Source organism: Punica granatum, chromosome 4 (assembly GCF_007655135.1).
Source record: "Punica granatum isolate Tunisia-2019 chromosome 4, ASM765513v2, whole genome shotgun sequence".
NCBI lineage: Eukaryota > Viridiplantae > Streptophyta > Magnoliopsida > Myrtales > Lythraceae > Punica > Punica granatum.
In genome coordinates, this window is record NC_045130.1 from 4,142,069 (window position 1) to 4,153,678 (window position 11,610).

The window sequence follows — 11,610 nt, forward strand, 5'->3', positions numbered from 1 at the left end:
CCGGTCCTGTAAACCTAACAAGTAACTTAAGACGCATACACACTATTGATATTTCATTTCTCAACACGAGAACCTTGTAATAGATGATTGAACCCAGCACTTTCTCCCTGAACAAATATAACAATCATTCTTCCCCTACACATCTGATGAGAGGACTGTAACAGAACGAACCAGCTCCGAATTTCAGCCCTAAGACACAGACGCAGACAGTGACTATCACAAATTTGTTTTCCCCCTTTTAATATGAGAGACTATTACAAATTCAGTAGAAGGAAGAGGACCACTTCGTGTAACATTCATTAGAAAGTTTGAAGTAATTAAGGGAGCATCCGCGTGGACACGTTATCGCCACGGAGGTACTTCTCAATTTGTACAAGCACCTGTCACACAGGAGAGAAACCGTGGTTATTGCAATGGATAGGCTGAAAGGAACCACACAGAGGAGCAAATTGTGTGGTTCACAAGGGAAACGGTCCTGAGAATGAAGACTGGTTTTTGCTGTTTCCGTGAGGATTCTCCTGTGGAGTAGATTCCTAGTACGTTTCTGTTTGCTCTATGTGGGCAAATATTTCACCTAGATAAAGGTGTCCATATGTCAAAAATCCTTTTAGAACTTCCAGAGGAGATTCACACGAAACGAGGGGACTCCCATGGGAAACGATGGGGTTATCGTTCACATGGCCCCATATTGTTGGGCCATCCATTAATTGATATGGGAATTCCGGCATATGCAAAGCTAAAGTCCCTAATCATACTACCACGTATCGCATCCCGGGCCACATCTTTTAAGTCCATTTTGTAGCATAGGCCAGAAAAGGTAACTGGGTATATGAAATGCTATCGAAAAACAGGGGCTCCACAGTAATCCGAGTGTCAACATTTTATGGACTCAGTCCACACACAATGGGGGTTGAGGATTACTTCTAGAGAGTCATTCCCAGGAAGTTTCTACCAAAAACCAAGAAGCTTTGGCTCAGAAATTAGTGAGGATGCAAACACCAATATAGCTTCCTCGCTGTCCGATCTCGGTCTAAGAGCACATCGTGTAAGAGAGAGATGAACTCACTGTAGCATATGAGAGGAATCTATACTCACAGCACATAACCTACTGCTACCCACAAAAATAAAATGAAAAATTCAAGGAGCTGGAAGGGTTTAGGTACCCAAGCAGTCCGATCAGGATATATAGATCACATACCTCAATTGCTATAGCAGTAGGTGTGATATCTGAAATATCTTCCACGCTCAAACTTCTAGCAAGATCTGAGGAGAAATGGTTGAATGTCAAAAGGATCGACAATCTTAACTTTTTGAAGAGGGGGGAGGACTGGAGCAAGATCAAGATATAAGTCCACAACTAAGCTAGACTTTGTAGAAAGCAATAACAGTTGCAAGAGAGGATGAGTTAGAAGCTTGTGATGCAGAACCTGCTTTGGAATTCAGATATCTAGTTCTGAGGTATAGACACATAATGATGACTGAGAAATGGTCACGCTATATCATGAGAATATTTGATCATCCAAGAAGAATTTCTGGGGGGCAGACAAAGGAAACTGAAGTAACCGCTATGTAAGGAATCAATGACAGCAAACACGTGAAAATTAGAGAATCAGCGTACCTAGAACAGAAACTGTGACATCAGCACTTGCATATGATGGACCTCTCTTTTTCGAGAGAGTGAAAAGTCCCACAAAGACCTGCAAGAAAGTGGTATTACACTAATTTTAGAACAATCTAGTGCATATAACAGAAGACCCGGAATTCCAATTTGTGAAGTGGGATGACAGCTGATAATTACCTTTGTATAGGCATCACCAGATTCAAAGCGTAAGAGAGGTCGAGACTCAGTTCCAACTGCAGCAATCCTCTTTGCTAGGGCATCCAAAGGTACATCTAAATAGACAGTTACACCTTGCTTCATGTATTCCCTGCAAAAATATACAAAATATATCATACATTCACCAGAAGTTTTTCTTAATGTAAATGGTTCTTCCTAGATAACGAAAGAGACTGCATACCAGTTTATTGGGCGAATAACTGCACCACCACCAGTTGCCACGACCTGCTGGGGCATTAAGGACAACCTCCGCAATGCTTCACTCTAATAAGGAAAGAGGAATGATTAATTTACATCTCCAGCAATGGTAAACAGTACTTATACTATCATTTACAGCTGATGTCATTAATGTCACTGAAAGCAGAGTACAATAGAATAGGACAGCTAAGCTCAGTTTAATAGTCAGTAAGGGATGAATAAGCTCAGGGAAAACTTCAAGAGGATGGGACATCATGGATATATTGTAGGCCCCTCAGTACGCATGATCCTCAACTTGTTTCATAACAGGTCAAGGCAAAAAGACCTAGATAACTTCATATTGCATACAGCCAAGGATGGCAAGTGCTGAGACAATATGACCCAATGTTCTAGTGAACCCGAACAGTTTGTTCAGCTAAATCAGAACCATAAGCGAGCAAGAAGATACAAAGAACATGAAGAAAGCACTCATAGCAGGGAGCAAGACATAGTATAAGATGTGCAGCAATAGCATCTCTGACACACCTCGTAATCTCTGAAGAAACTCTCACCACACTGACTGAAGATACGATCAACCGAAGCCCCGCCCATGACCTGCTCCACATATTTGTCGCTATACATTCACCAAAAAAAAATAAAAATTACTAAAGTTAATCTATGGCAGGTGCCTTTATAAGCTCAAAAAAGTTGGACAGTAAATGTAAATGGAGGATCATGTACAGAATGAGTATCCAATTATAATTCATGTGGGTGGAGGCCACAATGTACTTCCCTCAAGTAACTCATATAGCGAAAGTAATATCTTGAAAGGTTTGCAGCATAATTAGGCAGCTGAATGCTATCCAAATTATGCACATTTTTTAAGCAAAAGGAAAACTAACACAATGTACAGACATAAGTATGTACCAATAAACAATAGAATAAATGGAACCAATGACAGGTATCAATAGAAGAATCATTATATGGAGCAACAGCTCACACATACCAAAAACCAACAATTAATTGGATCATCAGTGATAGGCATGATGACAGAAACAGTAGGAAGTCTCTAAGGGATAATTGGTGGCACAAGCACATAAGCAGATACCTTCTTTGTCCATGATATAGCAAATTATATTCCACACAAATGTTTTCACTCTTCGATCCCAGTACTTACTCAATAGAAACAGAGGATGGGGAAAACATTTACCTGTCAACAAAAGAATAACCTAATGCTTCTGACAATATCTTCCCCACGGTTGTTTTTCCAGAACCCATCATTCCTGATTCACAAGGATCATTTTATCACCAAAATGAAAATTATTTTTTATTGGGAAAAAAGTTCAGAAAGAGAACAAACCGACAAGAAATATGGAGCGCCCATCCAAGCATGAGCTGACTTCATCGCCCTTTGTCTGTCATCACATCAGAAAGCAGTCAGTAACACGAAATCAAAGAAAATTGGGAGTTCATATCTAATAAGACTCAGCTACAGCTACAAGGCAACGTCCAATGGAAAATTTCCTACAAAGCATCACATTCACACATGCTGCTGCTTCAGCAAAAGGGAAAGAAAAATCATCCTAATTACCAGTGGTAAGAATGAGCTATTTCCATGGACTACTATTAAATTCCAAAATGACAGAACAAAACACCACACCTTCAGCAGCCAACGTTCATCAATGGAAGCGTGAAAATAACTAGATCCAATTGTAGTAGCTGCAAGAGATATTTAATGAGACGTATGAGTATGAAGGTCTTTATATGAGAAAAACCAATGCACACAAGCCAGTTGTACAGAGTAGAAAAGAGTTTTGTAATTTATTCAAAATGAAAAACTCGATGGAGAACAAATTTCATATCTTGTATCTACAGGTCAAAAATGTGATCTTTACCTGCGAAGCATATTCTGATAACCAATATATCTCGTCGAAATAAAGTTATTGCGTAAAGTTCCACAGCAAGAACGTGATTGACCAATAATTAGATTGAATACATGGTTCAGACTACTCCATGCTGATGCACCAAGTGCAGGTCTTCCAAGGGAAATACTTACTCGCATTTTTCTTGTGATTCTAGTGATTCAGCTTGACAAGATTTGCGACACACTTAGCAACACGTGAGCTAGTATAGCTAACCAGTTCTCATTCTTCGTAGTCAAGGTGCTCTGTCAGTGTTAATAAAGATATGTTGAAAATTTTAAGACCCTGTTCACCTTTGACCTAATCAGCAGTTGAAAAACCAGCTCTACGCCTAATGGTCTCTTGAAAAAATTCTCATAACTTTTCCTTCTTGTAAAAATAAAAAGCACATGGCAAATCACAGAAAAATGGAGATATTTTAGAAAAGAAAAAAAGACCAGAACCCCCATAGCAATAGAATATTTACCTAATCATCCTAACTAGAAGCTGCCAAACCTTACAAAGATAAATTAAGCTATATCAACTTATCAACTGGAGAAAGGGAATGCAAAAAATTCACGATATCTCATAACCTCAAGATTTGCTAAAGGATGAGATCAATCCAAGCTAGATAATTATGAACTATGTCTTCTATCAACCAAGACATGCAGCATGTAACCAACCAAATGTTCGTTAAGAAGCAAGTTCTACGAAATAGATTTTACTAATCTAACATGAGTTCAAGAGAGATCTCAGAGATGTAACTGCTACCAACCAAACCTCATAAAACTATTTTTTCTTTTTTCTCTCTTTTTTTTTTCCTCTCTCTCTCTCTCTCTTCTCTTGATAGGAAGCTTAACCACATCAAACTAATATCAACTGAACCTACCGTGAAAATCCTTACGAGAGCGTGAAAGCTCCATGGAGGGCCTCATTTTGTGCCCAATAGGCACTCTTCTGCATTGCAGATAACTCATACTGACATGTCGAATGCTTCCATTTGCTTTCCTTCCCTTATGATTCAATGTAACAGAAGCAGTCTCTTTCCCTCCAGATTTATTCAAACAGATGTGAGGTGTGAATCGAACCACCCATCCACAAGCTGTTGCCTCCATCTCTAACTGATCCTCGAATCAGATAAGGAAAAGCGATTTCAGAGTGGAACCGAAATCTTCCAGAGCAACGCCGACTATTTGATCAGAAGATTATGAACTCACTGGAGGCGTTTAACGTGACACGCGACTCTAAATGCTGCATCGCGAGAAGGATACATTGACAGCCAAAGTATAGAAATATTGACATAGATCAACAAGCCAAGACATTAACCGAAACCAGAGAAGATGCAATCCAAGCCAAAAACCCAAAAAAAAAAAAACTGTCTTTCTGCAAAGGAGGACTAAGAAGGTGAAGAGAAGTCAAACGGCTGAGGTCCAAGGCGCTCAACAGTGGCAGTTACAAGAGCTGCGATGGTGAGGTAGAAATGCAAAAAAGAACGAATTTTTCACTAAGCAGTGGGTGCGTCGTTTGGCTGCTGAGAAACGGCAAGGAAATGGGAAATGAAAATATACCAGAAGAAAGTGAAAAAATCCGAGCCGTCTAATGCAGGCAGCGGCCAGGGCCACACGACGAGCGCCAGCCGAGCTGTGTGACCGGCAGAGGCGAAAGGTAAGCTAATCGGCGGGACCTCCCGTTGGCAGGAGAAATGCGGCAGAACGTACAAACGCAAGAGGGAAAGAAGCTCGGCTTTGAGCCATTATGGGATTGCAGCACTTACAGCTTTCTTTCCCGCCGGCGGCGGCGGAGGAGGAGACGAGATTGAGCTGCGACGGACAGTGATGAAAATGAATCGAATCAATCTCACTGAGAAGCTGCACGGAGCTTCATTCTTCTGCTGAAAGCAAGAGAGAGAGGCAGGCGGGAGGGAGGGAGAGGGGCAGGTGGGCTGCGCATGATCGGGGCTTATATACACACCCACCCACACACGCACGCACATAAATATATATATATATATATATATGGTGATGTACAGTACGATGAAAAGAGGAGAGAAGAGAACAGCATCGGAATCGGAATTTGAGATGAGAGAGACGACACGGTGCCGAGGCAAACGGTCGTTTCCTTTCTTGAACTCCTTTCCTCTTTCTTTTTTTCCCTCTTTTTTTTTCCCTCTTTTTTGTCCTTTTCCTCTGCTTTTTCTTCTTCTTTTTTTTTTTATTTAATCAAGCACGGGAAATTCCGTGGTTTGTCTATTTAGAGTGCACGATAGACCACGGTTATCTATACCATACTCACAACTCGATCAATGTCAGAGATTTCAAAACTTTCGAGTTTGTTTGGATTTTAAATAATATTCAACTCGGCTCAATTCAATTACAGAAAAAAATAAAAATATATTTAAATAAGTTTGAGGGTGGGCTCTATTATTGATCAAACAAACAAAAACCTCTATTATATTCATTTTATTTAATATAATGCTTGAGAGTGGGCCCCATTATTGATCAAACAAAAAAAAGACCTGTTATAGAAAATTTCATTTTATATAATGCTTATACTATCATTATCACATCATAATAATAATTAAGACAATGCCTAATATAATACCTAAGTGCATGTCATCGCTATCATTTCTCTGCAAGCCATAATCGAGTAGCGATACGGTCGCGTACATTGTTCATTTCGGCGTTATTCATATCTACATCTACTATATTTCCTTCTTGTAGTGGCGGATTGCGAAATTCATCGTAATCTGCTCACGCATCGCTGTACTCCAGAAATAATCTGGCATGGTAATTATTACGGCGTATAAAATTATGCAAAACAAAACAAGTAAGGACAAGTTGTCGTTGTGTATACGGTATGAAATTCGTCATTAAACTCAGTATGATGAATCTCTTTTTCAAAATACCGAAGCAACGTTCGATAACATTACTTACTGACGCATGGCGCTGGTTGAATAGCTCTTTTTCCGTTGGTGGCGGATTATGCCGAGGAAAATCGCTCCAGTGATACCGTTCTCCCTTGTATGGAGCTAAATATCCCAGTATATTTGAAAACCCTATATCAACAACATAATATTGTCCTGCAAAGAACCAAAGGAAAATTAAAGATAACTAATTTAGGCTTGCAATTTCATAGAAAATTGAAAATGTATAAGCAAATACTCACGATCACGCGGTGCTGGAAAGCGTTCCACTGACGCAGCATAGCAAATATTCTTGAATCGTGTGCAGAACCTTCCCAACCCGTCATCATGTATGTAAACATCATGTCGTATGAACAAATAACCAATACATTTTGTGATATATTGGCATTATGATCGCAATAAGGTACTTTGTTCGCCTGTGGCACGCATGCAGCGACATGAGTTCCATCGATAGCTCCAATACAATGCAACATTAAAAACGCGTAATTATATCTACCTCACATAGTATACCGAAAACAGTTCTATACAGTATGAAATTAGCATATAACATACCCTAAAGAAGCGCCACCTTTCATCATTTTCAATTTTCGGCTGAACAATAACGTTCCGCTATGTTATAAAATCGGAATATAATTCTTGTATTCCGCGCGCAATTTTTTTGATAACTCATGAAACCGTTTCCGTCGAATGCTGAAACCTTTCCACCACCATTGAAAATCGCATACCGTGTGAAATAACCAACAAGAACATGCCGACTTGCTCTTCTACGGTAATACCTTTTCTAGTATTTGTGATGCCACAGCGCAACCGCTGTGTGTCACATAAATTTCTAAACACGTATGGTTTCATTCTGAAGCTTTCGAAGCACCGAACGTCACTCTCTAATACTTCAACAATGTACTGTCGTCCTTGAAGTGCATAATTTTTACACGGCATGTTCCGTGGAACGAGATCTTCCATCTGATCAAATTGCATCATCAAGGAATAGAACATACGTTGCCTACGTTCATTCTTGTCGTCTCTAGAGTTATTGTTATTGCTTGAAGACGTGCCATTACGAGACATACTGTTTGCCAAATAATTGCCTATAACTGTGGAAATAAGTTCATGAATATATCGTTAACAGTGAAACACCTCAATTATAATCATAACACAATAACATGCAACACACACATAAAATAAAAAATCATCAGCATAAGCAAACACACAGAACAAACATGAGCAATACGAGTTCAGTCAGAATAAAGAAAAAAACAACGTTGTTTTTCGAAAAAAAAATATGTAAGATGTGATCACGGATTCTTCAAGGATGAGGAAGCTGCAATATCCATTCCATTCGTGACTCCTCCTTGAACCACATGAAAAGCCTTTGCACTCCCGAATCAAGGAATGTTACGCCCGCTTTCACAAACAAGGGGTGAGGGATTCTCGATTCCAATTTTGCCAACTCATCGAGGGCTTCCTCGATGCTATTCTTCTCAGGTTTCTCAGGGCTCGATACCGACTTGCTTCTCTTTGCCGACGGTGGGGTCTCCTGTGGTTTCTTCGTGAAACTCTCCCTGAATATGTCCATACACTCCTGCATTTGTGAGCTCTTGCTTTGAGATCTTTTCGGCACTCGACGTCGAGACTCGATTAGAATGGGCTCTGCAACATGGACGGGGTTGTCACTCTCGTTGGAGTCTTCTTGGAGATCGACATGTTATTTCTACTTTCCCTTCCCCTTAGATAAGAATTCCTCATTTAACCGGCGTTCTTCTTCTAAAGTTGAAGGTGGATCGGTCGAGGATATACGAAAAGCACCGGTAGCCATTGAAGAACTAAATAGTTGCTTCTACAAATCGTAGTGCTTGCAGCCCTTGCTTCGGAAAAGTCTTGTATGCCATGTTCTTCTGTACGAAGAAGTACGACATTGCTCGAAGGAGATCAGTGACAATTCCTTCAAAACAACAATAGAAGCCAAACAAAAAAATAACAGCATGTACCTTTATAAACATATCCCAAACATCTGGGTCGGCTGTGATGGTGTTTGTGTCTGCATACCACCCGACTGTATGCTTCACTATTTCAGAAAATCGGGTGAAATTTGTCTTCATTCTTTGATACTTGTCCTTTACCTTCTGCAAAAACAGTTGCTTATCGGGAAATAAATTGATCATTTTAGCTATGATCTCTTTCCAAGTACTGGTCTTCCATGTTGTAGTGTGTGTTCTTCTCAACTTCTCAAGCATTACGTTTAGGAAAGCGAAGTCCATTTCACCACTCCATTAAATGATATTTTCCCCTTTTAGAGCCATGATGCATGCAGACAAACAAAACTTCGCAGCAGAAAGACAATGCAGAAACAAACAAATAGCAACTCCCATGTCGATTAAATCCATAAGACTATATTTGGGAAAAAAGAAATGCACAGCAGTAGGTTCTCAAACAAGCAACGAACTTCTTTGGTGTTTTTCGCAACAAAATAATCACTAACAGCTCAAACGGTTTTAGCAAGTTGTATAACACCAAAGACCAAAAACAATCACAGTCGTGACAAAAACACTTTCAAACTGAGCTTTCAATGAGCTTTCAGGGCATAGTTGCAATATTCATTTCATCGCATCAGAGCTTCCAATGAGCAGCCAACGAAGAAAAACAAAGAGAAATCTTCAAACGAGAAGCACTAATGGAGACAGAGGCCGACGAAACATACCTCTAATGCAGATGCTTCTCCCAAATCCACGTCCACCGCTTCTTAAAGGGGCAAATTGAGCCGGGAACAGAGCACTTGGAGGGGGCCCCTACAATTTTGCATTATTCGAGAGATCTGACATCGCGTGCCAGAGTACAGTTCTCTGCGAATAACTCTTGACAATATCCCCTTTTCACTGTGAAGCGCAGCTCCTTTGCCCGCTGCTCGTCACGGACGCACAGTCGGTGAAATCAACGAAATTGGCGGAATGGAAGTGAGTAATCGATGGAATTGACGGAATGAAGGTGAGTAATCGATGGAATTGATGGAACCCACTCACCAATTGGGAGTTTTCGCCCTCGCTTTGAGATTCCTGCAGCTAATTTGCTTGAAGTTTTGAACCCTACTGATGCTTGGAAGGAGGAAGAAGCTTCACGTTTTCTTTCTTTGGCATGCCTTCGAACGGTCTTCTGCCAAGATGGTTGGTTTCTCGAGCACTTTGACCTACCGTTGTGCTACTGGGACCCACAGCTTTGAAAATGCAGACCCACTTTGTCGGGTAGCAAATTGGATGGAGTTGAGTTGAGCATTGCTCATAATCCAAACAGCCCCTTGTGGTTTACTTAATGGCAACTGCGATTTGTATTAAGGTGTTGTGAACTTTTAAAAGAAAATATAGTCCCGTAACGTTCGTTCTCTCTTAGCTCGGAATGGACGGGGTTTAAATGGTTTGATGACTTCAAGAACTCGTAAACGACAGGAAATTGATTGGGATATCTTTTTGAAAAAAGAAAAACATAGAGAATAAAATAAGTAAAAAATATAAGTTTGAGTATCTATCGACAAACACATTTAATGAAATAAAAAATAATGGCAGAGAGTGCAATATTATGGACAAAACAATTAAGACGAAAAGGACAACATTCAGTCGGGCGTTTCTCTTTTATATTCGAACTTCAGGAATTTACGAGAGCAAAGCTCTCCACAATTTTTTTAAAAAAATAAATTTCACCTAAAATTATAATAAATAAAGGAAAAAACTTAGAGAGAATATAGCAGAAGGAACACGTGGCAGATAGCAGTCCGCTATCAGGCCAACACACACAGAGGCTCAAGATGCTATGCTGGTGGTAGATATCCAATTCGGATTCGCAAACACACACACACACACACACACACACACACATATATATATGAAACTTTGCTGTTTTAGGAGTGAGCTGAATAGAGTACGATTTCGATTTTCTATTTTTGCAAATGTGATTTTTTTTTATTATATTTTTAATAAATTGATTTTACTTATAATATATTCTAATCATTTTCAATGAATAAATGAACAAAAACAATAAGTGCGTTTGCATTACTATTTGATAAATAATTTCCTTAACGGTAAAGTAAATAATAATATTATAAAATAGTACGATAATAAATATGTTACTTAACAATGAAATAAATAACAAAATTATAAAATAATATATTAATATATACGTTTACTTAACGATGAAGTAAATAATATAATAATATATAATAAGAGTACGGTTCAAATTCTATACTCTCGCGATTGTTATTCATTTTCGTTTTTTTATTATATTCTTAGTAAATTTATTTTACTTATAATATATTTTATTCGACTTTCGATAAAGAAAAGAACAATAAGTTATTTACATTGTTATTTCGTTTTATTAGGCAAATAAATTTATTAACGATAAAGTAAATAATAATATTATAAAATAATATAATAACAAATACACTGTTTAACGATGAAGTAAGTAATAATATTATAAAATAATATATTAATATATATTTACTTAACGATGAAGTAAATAATATGTATGTTTAATTTTGTATGAGTTTTATTTTTCTATGAATTTTACAACAAATTAATCTTCATGAATTTTGTCGTAAAATTGATCGGCAACATACTCAATCAAGTGAGTATTTTCTCGCATATTATGGATCTCGTTCTACTTTCTAGGGCAAGTGTTCGGATCTATTATGATATAGTATTTTGGAGTTTTAGGGTTATGGGTAGTATGGGTACTACGGATTCTATACTACTCATATTTTCATTTTTTTTAATATTTACTAGATAAAATAG

The 11,610-nt window shown here is 38.6% G+C and overlaps 1 protein-coding gene and 1 long non-coding RNA gene across 9 annotated transcripts; both read right to left on the minus strand.

The window, feature by feature from the left end:
- Nucleotides 1-26: 26 nt before the first annotated feature.
- On the minus strand, nucleotides 27-5,982 carry LOC116202457 (shikimate kinase 3, chloroplastic-like). 7 transcript variants are annotated; one of them, XM_031534024.1, is made up of 12 exons: nucleotides 5,690-5,853; nucleotides 5,484-5,556; nucleotides 4,805-5,036; nucleotides 3,675-3,733; nucleotides 3,375-3,429; nucleotides 3,225-3,297; nucleotides 2,561-2,648; nucleotides 2,019-2,101; nucleotides 1,799-1,928; nucleotides 1,619-1,697; nucleotides 1,199-1,263; nucleotides 27-380 (listed from the first exon to the last, which is right to left on the minus strand). In XM_031534024.1, exons 3-12 carry the CDS (start codon nucleotides 5,028-5,030, stop codon nucleotides 318-320), a joined length of 921 nt encoding a protein of 306 aa, XP_031389884.1. In that variant the 5' UTR covers nucleotides 5,031-5,036; nucleotides 5,484-5,556; nucleotides 5,690-5,853; the 3' UTR covers nucleotides 27-317. The 7 variants fall into 7 exon arrangements, with proteins under 7 accessions (XP_031389884.1, XP_031389883.1, XP_031389879.1 ...); XM_031534023.1 differs by having other exon boundaries at nucleotides 4,805-5,166; nucleotides 5,690-5,831; XM_031534019.1 differs by lacking the exon at nucleotides 5,484-5,556 and having other exon boundaries at nucleotides 5,690-5,978.
- A 2,049-nt stretch (nucleotides 5,983-8,031) lies between these two features.
- LOC116205531 lies at nucleotides 8,032-9,999 on the minus strand. 2 transcript variants are annotated; one of them, XR_004156522.1, is made up of 4 exons: nucleotides 9,853-9,999; nucleotides 9,534-9,733; nucleotides 8,824-8,958; nucleotides 8,032-8,730 (listed from the first exon to the last, which is right to left on the minus strand). It is a non-coding gene; the product is annotated as an uncharacterized LOC116205531 (long non-coding RNA). The 2 variants fall into 2 exon arrangements; XR_004156521.1 differs by having other exon boundaries at nucleotides 8,824-9,733.
- Nucleotides 10,000-11,610: the final 1,611 nt, after the last annotated feature.

Excerpts from the sequence above, each read along its gene's own strand:
- LOC116202457 (XM_031534019.1), bottom strand. The coding sequence starts at position 5,908 with ATGTGCGTGCGTGTGTGGGTGGGTGTGTATATAAGCCCCGATCATGCG. Across the intron at positions 5,037-5,689 it reads CGCCGGCGGGAAAGAAAGCT|TTAGAGATGGAGGCAACAGC; the intron begins GTAAGTGCTGCA and ends TTCGAGGATCAG. Across the intron at positions 1,929-2,018 it reads GTTATTCGCCCAATAAACTG|GGAATACATGAAGCAAGGTG; the intron begins GTATGCAGTCTC and ends ATATTTTTGCAG.